General features: G+C 61.6%; 1 protein-coding gene across 2 annotated transcripts; it reads right to left on the bottom strand.

The window, feature by feature from the left end:
* Positions 1-6953: 6953 nt before the first annotated feature.
* On the bottom strand, positions 6954-15201 carry LFNG (LFNG O-fucosylpeptide 3-beta-N-acetylglucosaminyltransferase). Of its 2 annotated transcripts, none has more exons than XR_008427151.2 (8): positions 14686-15201; positions 10438-10486; positions 9820-9919; positions 9563-9716; positions 9378-9463; positions 8724-8905; positions 8249-8334; positions 6954-8058 (listed from the first exon to the last, which is right to left on the bottom strand). XR_008427151.2 is itself a non-coding variant. In XM_053927015.1 (8 exons), the coding sequence occupies exons 1-8, from the start codon at positions 15112-15114 to the stop codon at positions 7992-7994; spliced, it is 1137 nt and encodes a 378-aa protein (XP_053782990.1). In that variant the 5' UTR covers positions 15115-15193; the 3' UTR covers positions 6954-7991. The 2 variants fall into 2 exon arrangements, 1 of the variants encoding a protein (XP_053782990.1); XM_053927015.1 differs by having other exon boundaries at positions 8724-8889; positions 14686-15193.
* Positions 15202-15736: the final 535 nt, after the last annotated feature.

The following is a 15736-nucleotide window of genomic DNA, read 5'->3' as shown; positions in this document are numbered from 1 at the left end:
TCTGTCTCCCTTCTCCAGATGGGCAAATATCGGACTTCCCAAGTCACAGTGGGACACTGCAGGGTGAGCAGGGTCCTGTGACAAGCACACCCACCTCATGCTGCTGCCCCCCACCCTCCTGGGCTTCCTTTCAGCTGCTGTTCCACCAGGTGGCGTGCTCGGCACTCTCCCTGAGTCCCCGAGTCTCCCCTCCCCAGCCACACACACACGCACAGCTAACTTCTCGGCATTATTTGCTACATATCTCTACCCCCAGTAGATTATAAACTCTCTATTAAATGTTGTAAAGTACACTGCATCTTGGAAACTGTAAAGCATCCTACAAGTATACAATGAGACATTATTCAGGAATGGCAGCCTGTGGCCACACAGCCTGGACTTCAGTGGTTCCGGGTCTTGCTGGGGAGCGTTCAGATACACTCTGCCCGGAGCTCACCCCGGGTTCTGATGTAATCGGTCTGGGGTGTGGCCTGCACTTGGGAATTTTAAAGAATCCACCCCCAGATGATTCCAATGTGCAGGCCGGGAGATAGACCAGGGTTCTATGTTGGTAAGTTTGCTGTATTCCCTCAAACATTTCTTGAGTAATTTCTAGGTATCGAGGTCTGCATGGCAGAGGGACAGGAGGGTTGGGGGGGACATGGGTGACCAGGGGAGGTCCCGCCTCTGAGTTCCTGACTGAATTGGAGGGAGGAACAGGGCACCACAGGATTCTCACTCCACCCGGAGCAAAGCGAATATTAGAGGAGGAAACATGGGTGTTCTGGAAGGAAACAAGGATTAGCGACTGGTTCTGCATGGCCCGAGGAGGGAATCCAACACCCCCGACGGTTGGAAAGTTCGAACCCTGACACTTTTTCTGCGTCGCTCGGGGATGAGTGAATCGGAAACGGAATTTCGAGTTTCTGAGACCTTTTCATTAACGGCAGGAATCCAGTGCTAGAAAGACCGTCCCTCTGTCTTTGGGTCTCAGGTATCACACAGACCGCCTTGCATTTGGGAACACGTGAACCGAGAGCCGCTGCTACGCCAACCACCAACCGGCAGGACTGGAGTGCCCAACGCCAAAGCTGGGGCTGCCGGCACAGGCAGGGGCTCTCTCAGTCAGCCGACAAAAATGCAAGGATTTCCAAGTCCTGCCGAGGACCTTTCAAAAAAGTTGCTAAAATGCTTTGAGTAGTATATTTGAGAACTGTCAACAGCGGTTCGCATATCGGTCAGATTAAGCTGTATCACCGCACAGCAGGAACAACCTCCAATCTCCGAGGCTGGAAGTCACAGAGAGCTTGTGCTCATCACCGGCACCTGGACACCCAGGACAACAGCAGCTGTCGTCTTGAGAGTCCCTCTTGGTGACCAAGGGAAAACGCCCAGGAGAGTCTGGTGCCAGTGTCTTTACAGGTCACCAAGGTCAGAGAAGCTCCACTCACTCAGATGGCATAGCTGGTTGGCGCAAGGGCTTGGGTGCAGACCCAGACTGCTAGGGGCAGAGACGACATCATAGCCCCTGCAGCATCCCTGGTGCCATGAGGCTAGCAGCTGCTCCTCCACGCTCCGCATCAGAGAAATGTGGTCTGCCCAATTGGGTTTCTTTAATTAATTTATTTTTATTAGAGAGGAGGGAGGGAGATAGGAAGAGAAACATCGATGTGGAAGAGAAACATCAACTGGTTGCTTCTCACATGCCCCCAACTGCAGACCAGGTCAGCAACCCACACCTGCACCCTGACAGGGAATCGAACTGGCAACCTTTTGGTTCGCAGGCCGATGCTCAGCCCACTGAGCCACACCAGCCAGGCCTGCCCACCTGTTTTACGGTACTTGGTATGGAAGTGCCTGCAGCTCTGTAAAGCATATTGGAAAGGGGGAAGGAACTTTAAAAGCAGAGTTGGAAAGGCAGCCAATCAATGTTTCTCTCTCACATCGATGTTTCTCTTCCTCTCTTTCTCCTTTCCTTCCCCTCTCTAAAAATAAATAAATATTGTTTTTAAAAAGAGCAAGACAGGGTGCCAGAAATGGGGCAGATTTTAAGCTACAGGGTGAACAAAAGCTGAGCCGAACAACGCACAGTGCTTTCAGAAATTACAAATCCACCCTGGCTGGTGTGGCTCAGTGGTTGAGCACCTGCCTATGAGTCAGAGTCCCTGGTTCAATTCCCAGTCTGGGCACATGCCTAGGTTTCGGGCCAGGTTCCCAGTAGGGGGCGTGCAAGAGGTAGCCACACATTGATGTTTCCCTCCCTCTCTCTCTCCCTCCCTTTCCCTCTCTCTAAAAATAAATAAAATGTTTTAAAATTTTTTTCTTTAGAGGACTTTGAGCCAAGATGGACGCATAGGGAGGTACACCGTGCCTCCTTGCACAACCAAAAGGACAACGACAAATTTAAAAACAAAAATCAACTAGAGCTGCCAGAAAATCGAACTGTATGGAAGTCTGATGACAAAGGAGTTAAAGAAACATTCATCCAGGCAGTAGGAGGGGTGGAGATGGGCAGCCGGGCAGAGAGGACTCGCAGCAAGGCAGCGACTGGCTAACCCAGCAAGGGGGCGGCTGGCGGACCGGGCAGTCCCACATTCTCATGTGGATAAACCAGAAGGAACAACTGGGAACGAGACAGACCCACAACCCAGGGCTCCAGCACAGGGTAATAAAGCCTCAAACCTCTGACTGAGAAATCTGTGGGGGTTACAGCGGCGGGAGAAACTCCCAGCCTCACAGGAGAGTTTGTTGGAGAGACCCAAGGAGTCCTAGAGCGTACACAAGCCCACCCACCCAGGAATCAGCACCAGAAGGGCCCAATTTACTTGTGGGTAGCGACAGAAGTGACTGAAAGTCAGTGGAGAGCTGAGCCAGCGGCACTGGTCCCTCTCTGACCCTCCCCCACGGACAGCGCCACCTCCAGGCGCTGTGGGTTGCCCCGCCCTGGTGAACATCTAAGGCTCCGCCCCTTACTACATAACAGGTGCACCAAACAAAAGAAATGACCCAAAAGAAAGAACAGATCAAAGCTTCAGAAACAATTTAAGTAAGTCACAGGTGGCAAACACAAGGCCCGCGGGCCAAATCCAGCCCCCCACCTAGTTTCTACCCGGGGACAGCGCCGAGTTCCTTGCCCCTAGTTAGGGGGTAGTTACATTTATACAGTCCTAAAATTACATTTAGCCCTTTGAAGGCAACTGCAAGGCTGATGTGGCCCCCCGGTGACAATGAGTTTGCTCACAGAAATGGTTAAGTGTGATCACAAAATAGAGGAATAAGTGAAGTCTATGAAAAGTGAAACATAGAAAAATATATATACAGGGCCCTGGCTGGTGTAGCTCAGTGGTTTGAGAATGGGCTGCGATCCAAAGGGTTGTTGGTTCGATTCCCAGTCACAGCACGTGCCTGGGTTGAGGTCCAGTCCCCAGTAGGGGGCGTGTGAGAGGCAACCACACATTGATATTTATTTCTATCCCTCTTTCTCCTTCCCTTTCCCTCTCTCTAAAAATAAATAAGCAAAATATTTAAAAAAGAAAAATATACAGGGAACCAACAGTGAAAGGAAGGAAACTGGGGCTCAAATCAATGGTTTGGACCAGAAGGAAGAAATAAACATTCAACTAGAACAGAATTAAGAAACAAGAATTTAAAAAAAAAAAAAAAAAAAAAGGAGAGGCTTAGGAACCTCTAGGACAACTTTAAACGTCCCAACATCCGAATCATAGGGGTGCGAGAAGAGGAAGACCAAAAAATTGAAAACTTATTTGGAAAAAATAATGAAGGAGAACTTCTCCAATCTGGGGAAGGAAATAGATTTTCAGAAAGTCCAGGAAGCTCAGAGAGTCCCAAAGAATTTGGACCCAAGGAGGAACACACCAAGGCACATCATAATCACATTACCCAAGATTAAAGATGAGGAAAAAATCTTAAAAGCAGGAAGGGAAAAAGAGACCATTACCTACAAAGGAGTTCCCATCAGACTGTCAGCTGATTTCTCAAAAAATAAAAACATTGCAGGCAAGAAGGGGCTGGAAAGAAGTATTCCAAGTCATGAAAGGCAAGGACCTCCATCCAAGATTACTGTATCCAGCAAAGGTATCATTCAAAATAGAAGGGCAGATAAAGTGCTTCCCAGATCAGGTCAAGTTAAAGGAGTTCATCATCACCAAGCCCTGATTATATGAAATGTTAAAGGGACTTATCTAAGAAAAAGATCAAAACTATGACCAGTGAAATGACAACAGAATCACAACTATCCACAACTGAACCTAAAAAAACAACAAAACAAACTAAGCAAACAACTAGAACGGGAACAGAACCACAGAAATGGAGACCACATGGAGGGTTATCAATAGGGGAGTGGGAGGGGGAGAGAGGGAGAAAAGGTACAGAGAATAAGAAGCACAATTGGTAGGTAGAAAATAGACAGGGGGGAGGGGTTAAGAATAGTGTAGGAAATGTAGAAGCCAAAGAACTTACATGTACGCCCCATGGACATGAACTAAGGGTGGGGAGTGATGGTGGGAGGGAGGTGAAGGGCAGAGGGGAATAAAGGGGGGAAAGTGGGACAACTGTAATAGCATGATCAATAAAATATATTATAAAAATTTCTTTTAAAAAAGATTCGTGATGTGGGTTTAAGAGCAAGGGTGGGGCTGCAGGCTGCGGCAAGGGCCTCCCCCCGCCACCCCTTGGGTGCCCTGCCCATAGATCTGGACCCAGGTCCCTAGGAAAGCCGGAATCGGATGGGCAGAGAAACCACCACCTCTGGCCAGCAGCTGGCGCCCAAGGTCCGAGGTGTGCCATACAGAAGGGGACCTGGAGGCCTGGGGTGCAGGCCATGGAGGGCTCCCGCCCCCAGACTCAGCATGGTAAACTCCAGGGGCCTGGGAGCCTCCTAGCCATACACCCAGTTCCTCCAGTGAGTGCGGCCCAGGGCCCAGAGCGGGGACAGCAGAAGGTGGGGGGGGAGCCCTCCAAGCACGGTTGGCGAGGCTGGGGCGGGGCAGACAGGCCCGGAGCAGTGGGACCGACACCTGATCCAACTAAAGCGTGAAGCTGGCCCTGGCCCCCAGTTACCATCGGATCCCGGCCTCAGAGAGGGTAGGACGGGCCACAGCCGCCTGCAGGGTCCAGCCTCGCACCGTGGAAGGCCCTGCTTGCTTCTGGCTGGGCCACCTATGCCAGGGTCCTGGAGACCCGAGTTGCCCCGTCTCCCAACCTTGCAGGTCTCTTGATGGACGGGGGCCACCCCCCACCTGTGCTGGGGGGCTGCGACCTGGAGTGCCTCCCTCTGCACACCGCAGCTTGGAAGGCCCCTGCCCCAGCTCAGACGCCTCTTGGGGGAAGCTGGTCATGTCAGCCCAGTGGGAAGGAAGTTCAAACTGAGGGGAGGGGGGCCCCACCCTGGCACCCCTCAGTCCCTCCCAGATCTGGCAGCCCAGAAGCCAGCTGGTGGGAGGTGAGCACCAGCAGCCCCACCCCCCGCCCCCACCAGGCATGGAGGTTTCACGTTTTATTTTTGAAAGCCTACAACTGACCAGCAGTTGGGGAGGGGCCAGGCTGGCGGATGGGGAGCCCCTCGGCCCAGTCAGGACTCTATCCGACCTGTTGGGGGCGATGATACCCTGGAGGGTGGGGCGTGCTGAGGTCCCCTCTTCTGTTGCCATGACTCATCTGCCAGGGGAGGCCTTGCTTCCCCCTGGGAGGACAGAGAACTTCCCTTCCTGTCTGCTCCTCAGCTTCTCGTTTAGAGGACAGGGCCACAGTGCCATTGGCCTGGGCCCCTCTGCGACCCCTCCCAGGCCCAGAACACCAGCAACTGAGCTGCATTTGCGTTTGTCCCCGTCGCTCAGACGGAGAGGCCGAGGCTCTGGGAGGGGCAGGACCTCCCCCTGCCTCTGCTGTGGTCCCAACCCAGTGCCCCCCCCTCAGGGACAGTTGGGACAGCCCCAACGCTGACGAGGGCTGCACCTGCCACACCTGCACACCTGCTCCAAGGACAGGGGGGTGCCAGCTGCCAGAGGCAGCCCCCAGGCCCGGTCCTATCCTCAAAAGGCACCTGACTCACCAGGGCAGGAAGGGGACTCTGCCCTCAATCGGCACGGCTGTGTCACTTCCCCTCACCATCCATGAGATGTGACCGCTGCTGTGCCCCACCCCCACCCCTGGCAGGGCACACGGTGGTATCGAGACACAGGGGCTGCTGTGTGACAGCGAGGGCACTCCTTCCCTCCCGCTGTCCCAGTCACTCCACGGCCTTCTGGAAGCCACACTCTGTAGACTGACCTGTCCATGGCAAGGTGGGGCCCGGCCCAGGCCAGGTGTCCACAGGCCAGGGCTGTGAGCAAGAGCCTGGGGCCAGTGGGAGTTGGGCTGGCATTCTGCCCCAGTAGGTCGGGTGGGGACTGGGGATGGCTCTCCACTGTGTTGGTGGGGGGTGGGGGGAGCTTGGGGCAAAGTGGAGGCAGGAGGAGGGAGCCGGGAGCCCAGGCCCACTGGGGGCAGCTGGAGGCCCTAGCTGGGCAGAGCCCCCAGGGTGGCAGAGGAGGAAGAGGAAGTGAGTGCTGCCCCGGCCCCTGCAGGAGGGGTGGGCAGGGAATTCCCCAGCTGCTAGGTGCAGAGGGCCCTCAGAGCTTCTCTCTGAAGGGAAGGGGCAGCCTGAATCCCTGCCCAGCTCCCGGGACCTGGGGGAGAGGGGGCAGAGCTCTTTCAGACAGGTCAGGCCAGGGGGGTGGCCAAGGTCCGGGGCCCGCTTGGCCCCCGAGTTTGAGCTCTTCACCACCCCAGCTGCCAGACCTTGGACACCACCCCCTCCAAGCCTCAGTTTCCCCATCTGCAAAGTGGAACAAGTAATGTGGCCTCTGTAGGCATGCGGACGGGTGTGAGGCCAGGCCAGGGGTCCCGGGCCAGGCCACAGCAAGCCCCTCCTCCACTCGCTCCCCCATGTGTGCAGACCTCAGACAGACCAGGACCCCCAAAGAACACGGCCCCAACGAGCACCTTTATTCACAGCAAAGGACGTCACCATAGCAACCACACTTGGATTCCCTGAGAACTTTTCCCTTATTGTCCGCTTTCCTAGCTATGTCTTTGCAGAAAGATACACAGGAGACAGAACACACGCCGGGCCAGGTGCGCCCAGTGGGCAGCGAGAGACAGGTCGCCAGGGAGAGCCAGTGCCGCGGCACATAACTACTCAGTGTTGGACGTCTCGGCTTCAGCCACACAGGCGATCCCAAGCGTGACTCCTGCTTTTTCTGACCCACAGAGAAGAGGTAACACCTTCCCCCGCTCCCCGAAAACAAAGACAAAAACACCCGCCTTTTTACTCACCCTCTTCTGAAAAACAAGCACAGTAAAAAAATACTGTCACGATATTTACAGACACGCCCACTATGGGCGACTTTCTCTCTGCTTTGGAGAGGAGACAACATGCTCAGCTCTGACTCCCCTCGCGGGGAGACAAAGGAGACAGCGGGTTGGGAAGACCCCCACCCAGAGGGCTGGGGGAGCCACTGAACCCCTGGCTGCAAAGCCACTGGGGGCGGGGGTGGCTTCATGGGCGTGCCGGACCTGGGTGGGGGCCCCTGTCACCCTGAGCCGTGGTGCCCAGGCCAGAGCTCAGCGAGAAGAGGAGACTGGGCCACTGCCCCCCAAACCCGGCCTCTTGCAGGGCTCAACTGTCCGGGAGGCTCGGAGGTGTGTGCCGGCCCCGGGCAGGGCAGCCCAAAGACCCCACAAGAGTAACGCAAAACTGCCCTCAGAGTGACCTCGCACGTGAGCCCTTCCGGGCCGGCTCTAGAGCCCGCTGACTGCGGAGGGTGAAGGCAGGCCGGGTCCGTGCCCACTCGTGGGCAGAGCGGGATGGCCAGAAATCTGCTACACAGACAGGCACCAGCAGAGGAAGGCACAGCCCCGGAGCCTCGAACAACGGGGCCGGGGGCACAACGGGGGTCCCAGGGCCCTTTGGATACCAGGGGTGCCCAGGGACGGGGTCTCAGCTGAGGCTGCTAGAAGATGGCAGTGCGGGGACACCAGGGTGTGTCCGGGTACAGGTGGCAGTGGATGGAGCGGAACCTGTGGGGACAGAGTGCAGGGCTGGTCCATGGTGGGGGGAGGGGCCCCCTTCGGCCCAAGCAGGGGTCCTAGGGGCACACTTTGCAGTGGAACTGCTGAGTGACATCCAGCTCCACCTCTACCTCTGTCAGACCCCCAGGGCACCAATCCTGGGTGAGCCCCTGCCCCACGTGGGCCTCAGCGCCCTCACCTGGACGGGTCAGCCTCCACCGAGAAGGGCCCCTTCATGTGGACCGCGTTCCGCTTGTTCTCAAACATGCCGTAGCTCAGGGTAACCTGTGTGGACAGGGGCAGGGTGATGCCGGGCGGGGCCCCAGCGCCCCCTCTGCCCAGGGCTGGCCTTGTGGCTCTGAATGAGGGCCCAGCCCTGCCTATACCCCTCAGGCCAAAAAGGAAGGCCAAAGAGCTACGTGGCACCACGCCCCCCCTACCCCCCGTTCCACGCACCCAAAAAATAAGGTGGGGAACACTATGGTCAAGAGTGCCCACTGATGTAGGGAAAGACCCAAGAGGCACAGACAGAGGGAAGGTGGGTAAGAGGGTCTGCGTGGGTCCGTGCCAGCGGGGACCTTTGGGGGTCTGGGTGGCCTTCCCTGACCCTGGAGTTTCCACAGTGAGCCCCACTCCCCACCCCCTCTTCCGCCGTGCCATCCAGGTGGGCGCACCTGCTCCTGGAGCTCCGAGGCAGGCACCTGCTGCAGGTTCTCCAGGTGGGAGTGGAACAGGCCGCTGCGGATGAGGGGCACGCCCAGCAGCGCCTCCACGATGTAGCCCACCGTGCAGTCGTCTGGCAGCCGGATGCGCTCCGCCGTGCCCATGAAGCGGCCCCCGCTGCGGGAGCGAAGGGCTGCAACGTGAGCAGAGGCGGGAGCCCGCTGCCCACTGGGCGCTGGGCAGGACCCCGCCAGCCGGCAGCCACACAGAGCAAGGGAGCCGGGCTCCGAGGGAAGGTGGACGAGCCCCGGGTAGCAGGGCGCAGCCCATGTCTGGGTCCCTGAGGGGCTCTCTGCTGGCAGCTCTCCCCGCCCTCCCTAAGTCCCAATGCGGCACCCAGCTCTGTGCCAGCCTGATGATTTTCTGGGAGTCAGGAGTTGCTGGTGCAGCAAGGTGCCCCACCCAGTGGCCCTTGGCCCTGCGTGCTAACCCCCTGGTGACTGCTGGCAGGAGATGGAAGTGGTGGGGACCACAGCTCAGCCTGCACATGGGGCCGGGGACAGCCCTCCTGGGCCGTGAACCAAGCCAGACCCCACTTGGGGGGACCTCATGACCTAGGGCCCCCTGGCCCGTCCAGCAGCCGCCCCTGTGCCCCAGGCACTCACCTGGCCCATGGGCTCATCCTCAGGGCCAGGGCACGGCTGATGCAGAAGCCAGCTCCGCCCGTGGCGAACCAGAAGTGGACAGGACGCTGCAGGATGGGGCAAGGTGGTGAGACCCCCACCCCAGGCCGGAGAGGACCCTCAGCCTCCTCCCAGCTGGCTCAGGCACCCACGGACAGGCCGCTCACCATCTTGTTCTCGCTGACCCTCTCTGTGGCCTGGATGGGCCTGTCCAGGCTGGGCTTGCCGATGTACACGTCCTGTGTGTGGGCGTAGCCGGCCAGCAGGCGCAGCAGGGCCCGCACATTGACGTAGTTGTCGTCGTCCACGTGGCAGAACCACCTGGGGGCGAGCCGGCCGTCAGGGGCCCGAGTGGGGCCCACACAGGGCCAGGGGCGGGGGCTGCTGGGGCGGGAGGGGCCCCTGGCCAGAGGCCCGCACTCACTTCCTCCCCGATTCAATGAAGTGGTCGTACTCCACAGCCATCTTGCAGGACAGGGCCTGGCGGCTATGGGCGGCCGAGCAGTTAGTGTTGACCACGTTGCCTGTGGACGAGGGGGCCCTAGCTCAGTCTGAGCTGAGTCAGAGAAGACAGCCTGGCCTGGGCTCACACAGCAGTCCGGGAGAGCAGAGCAGGGGAGAGCAGGCAGCTCTCTGTCCCGGGCGGGCGCCCTGGGTTCCTTCACACAGCGCCCCTGCATTGGGCTCCCCGCTCAGCCCCCTCCCCGTGTGAGACACAGGCCTGGTGACTGCCCACCCCCCCTCCGCCCAACCCAGTCCGCCTGCCAGCCCCGCCCCTGCCCATTCACGCGGCTTTTTCCCAGCACCGGCCACCTGTTGCTCAAAGGGGCCACATCAACTCAAAGGGGCCTGGGAGCTGAAAGGGCCTCATTTGCATGAGAATTGGGGGGGGCAAGTGGTGGGGCGGGGCACTGAGCAAACCAGTTGAGTAAACTGCCCGTGGCCTCTGCGACCTCTCCGGAGGGGAGAGGATGGGGGGGGACGACTTCCTCCTGGGAGTGGAGCCCCCCCGCACCCCCCACCTCCCCAGTCCAGGGCTCACCCATGCGCCTGGCCAGGGTCTCATCTTCCCCGTCGGTGAAAACGAACGTCTGGAAGGAGAAATGTGGCCTTGAACGGGCAGCTGAGTCCCCCACTGCGGGGCCACCAACAGATCCCCCGGGTGCAGGTGAGGGGCTGAGCCTCCTGGCCATTCAGCAGCTGCAGCATAGTCATGCGCATGCACCCCCTCTCTGGGCCTCGGTTTTCCCAAGTGCCAAGGGGACGCAGGGCTGGGGCTTTTGCAGACCCCACCCCTCCAGTCGACAGCTGGGCCCAAGGTCACCCAGCAGCTGTGCTGGCACGAGCCAGGTGGGGCGCCCCGCCCACCCACCCACCCGCCTGCCCGCCCGCCAGGTAACCGGTTCCAGGCCCGCCCAGTGCACCTGGCCGGGCACACACCCTTATTGACACAGCACCCGACCTGGGGGAGGGGGCAGAGGGTGGTGGGGACAGGCGGAGGAGGTCGGCTTTGGGAAGCCAAGTCTCAATCAGTTGAGGACAAAGGCCTCCGCTGGGCGGCTGCCAAGTCCTGGCGGACAAAGGGCCTGGAGGGAGGATGAATCACCAGGCATTGTCCGCCAGCTTTGTCCCGGCCGCGGGCGAGGGGCGCCGGGCAGGCCTTAACTCGGCCGCGTTAAGTGAGACTGGCCATTCCGCCCATTACCATACAGCTGGCCTGGTTAACTGGGCCGGGCTGGCGCGAGGTGCGGCCACAGCACCGCAGTCCTCAGGGCTGGGCCATCAAGCGGGGACCCCCACATCCCTGGCTGTGTGACTGGTGGGCAGGTCACCTTCTGAGCCAAAGCAGCCACCGCTGGTCGCTGGAGACGCCGACAGTCCGGAGGAGGTGGGAAGCCGCACGTGCCTCAGCCCACGCAGCTGTGTCCCTGGCACCCCATGCCGCCCAGCACCCCCTCCCGCCGCTGGGGCAAGGAACCGGGGCTGGAAGACAGGCCTGGCTTCAGCCGTATCAAGGCTCCACCTGTGCCCGCACGAGGCCGCCCCTGCCAGCATCGCGCCTTGGAAGAGACGGGGGCCACAGGGTGGGGCCAGGAGTTGCCGGCGCCCGCCTGGGCCAGTCGGCACACGGGAGGAATGTTCCTTCCTCTGCCAGGCCCGCCCAGCGCGTGCCGCTGGGACGCACCCAGGCCTGGCTGACTGCAAAGCCTGGGGCCGGGGGGCTGCTCTGAGCACCAGCTGCAGGAGACCCCCCACCTCCACGCCTGACGGGACTTGGTTTCCTTCTGTGTACAAACGGGCCTCAGGGAGGAGCTGGCATGTGCAGGCCTGGCCAACTGTGCACACCCAGGGACTCGGGGCCCAGTGGGGGTGCCCACCTCACCTGGGCGGCCCCAGCTCCTTGCCCAGTCTGACCCCAGACCTGGGCACACACTCAGGCGTGGCCACAAGCTGGGGACAATGGCTTAGCGCTGGGGGTGAGGGTAGGCTCCACACACTGCCCTCCTCACAGAGGCGCCAGACGCCCCAGGGCAGCACGCACGCACGCACAGACTCGCACCCAGCCCCCCCGCCCACTCCCCTGCATCTCAGCCCAGGAATGCCGTGGGAGGCTGAGGCCGCCCGTGCAGACGCTGGATTAAAGGAAAATGCTTTCTTAATGAAATCAAGCGAGGCCTGTTCTCCCGCGCTTGGTGGCGCCCTAAAACCCAGGCCCAAGGCTAAGGAGATTGAAGTCACCTTTGTTCGGGAGAGCCAGGCCACGGGGGGGGGGGGGGGGGGGGGTTGGCAGGGTGGGGCTGTGGGCGGGGCACCAGGCCTCCTGTCTCCTCACTTCACAGCAGCCGGCAGAGGGGACGGGCCGCAGGCCTCACCCACCGCTCAGAGCTGGTTCCCGCTCAGTACAACGGGTGTAACCAGAGTTCACATGTGCCGCTGGGCACTGTTACTACCCGAGTGTGCCAGCGGGGAAACTGAGGCCAGTGGGGGCAGCCTCCAGCCCATGGTCGTGCCCTGGGGCAGAGGGGGTGCTACTCCAGCCTGCCTTGCCTTCCAGGGACCCAGATACCCCTGGCCCCTCCCCACTTCCCTGACAAGGGGCAGAAGGAGGAAGAGCAGGGCGGCAGGGCTGGTGAGGGTGGGTGGGGGAGGGGGACACCCACAGGAAGCGGCATTGTTCCTGGGGCTGCAATTCAAAGAAACACAGGATGCCAAGCTCTCCCTCAACCATTGTGGCCGCTGCCACCGCAGCCTGGCCCGCTGCTGGGCGGGGTGAGGGAGGACCATGGGGGCCAGAGGCCCGGCCCCCACTCCTGGATGTCCAGGCCCCGCACACTGTGACCTCTGCTGCCTGGACCCCCACAGTCACCGCAATGGCTGGCAGTTGCCCGAACACCCCCTTAGCATGTGCTCAGGATCCCCGATGGGCCCTTTCTGGGCATTTTCTACTCTCAGTCTGGCTCAAGGGGCACCTCCAGGAAGTCCCCCTCGCCCGCCTCCCGTGGGTCGGATGCCCAGTCAGGCTCACACAGCCTCTCCGGGTTTCCCCACCGCAGCCCTGGCTTCCTGGATTCTCCTCCCTCAGACAAGTCTGAATCACCCTCCGCAGGGCCGGGAGGCGGACCCTCCGCTTGTGGGGGCTGTTGCTCGCCGGGACACAGGAACTGATGCTGAGGGCAGACCTGGCCTTGCCCGGCTGGGGTCAGCGGTCCGGATGGGAACCTGAGTGGCTCTCCGTCCGGTAGGAGTGAGGCCTCGCCTGCACACTGCGAGCTCATGGGGCTAACTCCCTCCACCTGCAGAGGAGAAGCTTCCCCAGGTTCAGAGACAGGACACTGAGGGCCAGAGAGGCCCCGGGTCTCACTCAGGATAGCCCCAACCCCTCCGACCCCATCCCTCCTGCTGGAGGAAGCCCCCAAAGTCCAAACCAGAAGTGCTCAGGGCTGGAGGCAGCCCAGCGGCGGCTGGATGCTGCCGAAGGTCACACAGCAGGGATGCAGAATTGGGGGAGGGGCCTGGCTCAGGGATGGAGCCCCACCAGGACCGTCAGTCAGGGACCGGGTGGGGGGGGGTGGAAGAGCCCCTCATCGCCAGGCAACCTGAGTGGCCAGCGCCGGCGGCGGTTCCCATGGAGCGCAGAGCCGCACACAAGAGGCCGGAGGCCTTTCTCGGCTGGAGAAAGGGGCTTTGTTACCTTGCCCAAGAGGCCGGCGTGAGAGCCGCCCCGCGCTGGGAATCCTAACGGCCCAGCCGCCAAACAAAACCCGCGCCCCCTCCCACCAGCCCGCTGAGCCCCTGGGAAAAGCACACTGAGTTCCCAGGAGGCTGCCGTGGGGTTCCCAGGGCCCCCTCCCCACGCCGGAACCAAAGAGGACCCTGCCCCCTAGGCCTCACCATGACCTCACCAGGGCCCGGCCCCCAGACCGGACTCAGCAAAGCCAGCAGACCTCCCGCCGGAGGGTTTCAGCAGGGAGGAAGAGGTGTGGCGGCTCCTCCAGGCCCCCACCCCACTCAAGGGTCCCTCACCCTCACCCCAAATGCCCAGTCAGTCCCTTCAGTCTCCTAGCCGCCCCTCCCCTGGCAGGGCCCACACTCTCCGTCTGGGCCCCACCAACGGTCTCCTGCAGCCTGGAGGGAGATTTCAAAGCGGGGTGTGTCTGCTGAGCTCGCGCAGGAGGCCAGTGCTCGGGAGGTGCAGGAGCCAGAGTCCTGTGCCCCAGGGCGAGGGTCCCCGCACACCCCAAACCCAGGGCTCTCTTTCTGTGGGGAGGTATTCCCCAGGGCTCACCCACCCCACCCCAGCTCCAAGCATCTTCAGAAACGACTGTTCCCCACCCCACGCAAAGACTCCGGCTGCGGAGGGGGCCTGCCCTGCGCCCAGGGACCCTAACCCCTTCATCCCCCTCTAAGGAAAGTCCTCCTCCCCAGGGTGGTCGCCCCAGGCAGAACCTGCGCTGGGGAGGTTTGGGGACCATGACGCCCTATTGATGCGCTCCGACGTTTGAGAAGCGTCAGCGAGCACCAACCCCAAACACTGGAGGTAGGTGTAAGGCCGGGGCGTGCCATCCAGGGCTCTGGAGGTCTGAGGGAACAGGTCCCTTCCAACACGTCCACAGCTGTCTGGAGAGAGTGGCCATGCCAGGAGAACTGGGCTGAAAGGGGATGGACGGGCGTTGCTCCCCGTACACACTCCCGGTGGCCGAACAGAGATGCAGCCTGGCGCCAGGAGACACTGCCACTGGCCGGATGGGACTGGGCCCCCACCCCGCCCTCCCAGGCCGCGGGGGCTCACCATCTCCTTGTGGCGCGAGATCCAGGTCTCCAGCAGCAGGTCGAGGCGCGCGCGGTGGAACTTTTTGGTGGTCTTCACCGCGATGAAGACGTCGTGGGGCGCGAGCGGCTCCGCTTGGGGCCGCAGGCGGCCGTCGGCGGGACGGGAGGCGCCCCCGGGCGGTCGCCCGGCGTCTCGGCGCGCGCGGGTGAGCAGGCTGAAGTACTCAGACAGACTGTGCACCTCGCGTGCGAGCGCGCCGGGCGCCGCCCGCGCCTCCAGCCCTGGCACTGGGGCCACCCCCCCGGGGCCCGCCAGGCTGCGCAGCGCGCGCCGGCCGCGCTCGGCGGGCACCGGGGGCGGCGGCGGGTCGGCCGTGAGCACCAGCAGGCAGGCGAGCAGCGCGCCCGCCAGAGCCAGCAGCAGGCGTCTGCCGCAGCGCTTGAGCATCGTGGGGTGAGCGCTGCCCCACACACCCGCGCTGAGGGCCGCGGGTCCAGCAGCACGTCTACCGGCGCACCACCAGCGCCCTGCCCTCTTAAACCTCTCGGGCCTGGCTCCGCCCCCGAGGGCGGGACCCTCCGCGAGGCTCCGCCCCCGCCACGCGCTCACAGACTCTCGGGGCGGGGCCTTGCGCAGTGTGCCCCCTAGACCCCGCAGCGCCCACGTGGGTCCGCGGCAGGGGTCTGGGAACCCACCAGAGGTCGCCGCAGGCCCCGCCCTTTGTGCTCCGAACACACCCACCGCTCGGGAGTTGCCCCCGGCGGGCAGCCGAGGGGAGTAGGGCTTTAACCCCGCCGCTCCCGGTGGCCTTAAAGGGGGAACCCAGGCTGGCCCGCGCCGGAGGGGCTGCCCCCTGGCGCCCGGCCGGCGGAGGGGCGAGCCCTCGGCGCCGTGACCCTGATTCTGGGGCAGGGGGCGGGCGGGCTCCAGAGTCCCGTACGGGACGTCCTTGTGAAGCAGGAAAATCGGCGTTCCTGCTGCCCTTCACGGCCCAGCCCACAGATAGAGGCCAGGATTGAATCTTTGTGGGCGCCTTCTTCAGATGCGGGGGCTTCTGTACCCTGAAACC

Source organism: Desmodus rotundus, chromosome 6, assembly GCF_022682495.2.
Source record: "Desmodus rotundus isolate HL8 chromosome 6, HLdesRot8A.1, whole genome shotgun sequence".
In the NCBI taxonomy this organism is placed as follows: Eukaryota; Metazoa; Chordata; class Mammalia; order Chiroptera; family Phyllostomidae; genus Desmodus; species Desmodus rotundus.
This window is presented reverse-complemented; position numbering and strand designations above follow the sequence as displayed.

Bases quoted from the DNA above. Each gene is read 5' to 3' on its own strand.
- LFNG (XM_053927015.1), bottom strand. From the start codon at position 15,114: ATGCTCAAGCGCTGCGGCAGACGCCTGCTGCTGGCTCTGGCGGGCGCG. The intron at 9,464-9,562 runs GTGAGCGGCCTG...CCCATCCTGCAG, and splicing joins GGGTCAGCGAGAACAAGATG to CGTCCTGTCCACTTCTGGTT. The intron at 8,890-9,377 runs GTGAGTGCCTGG...TCGCTCCCGCAG, and splicing joins AGGATGAGCCCATGGGCCAG to CGGGGGCCGCTTCATGGGCA.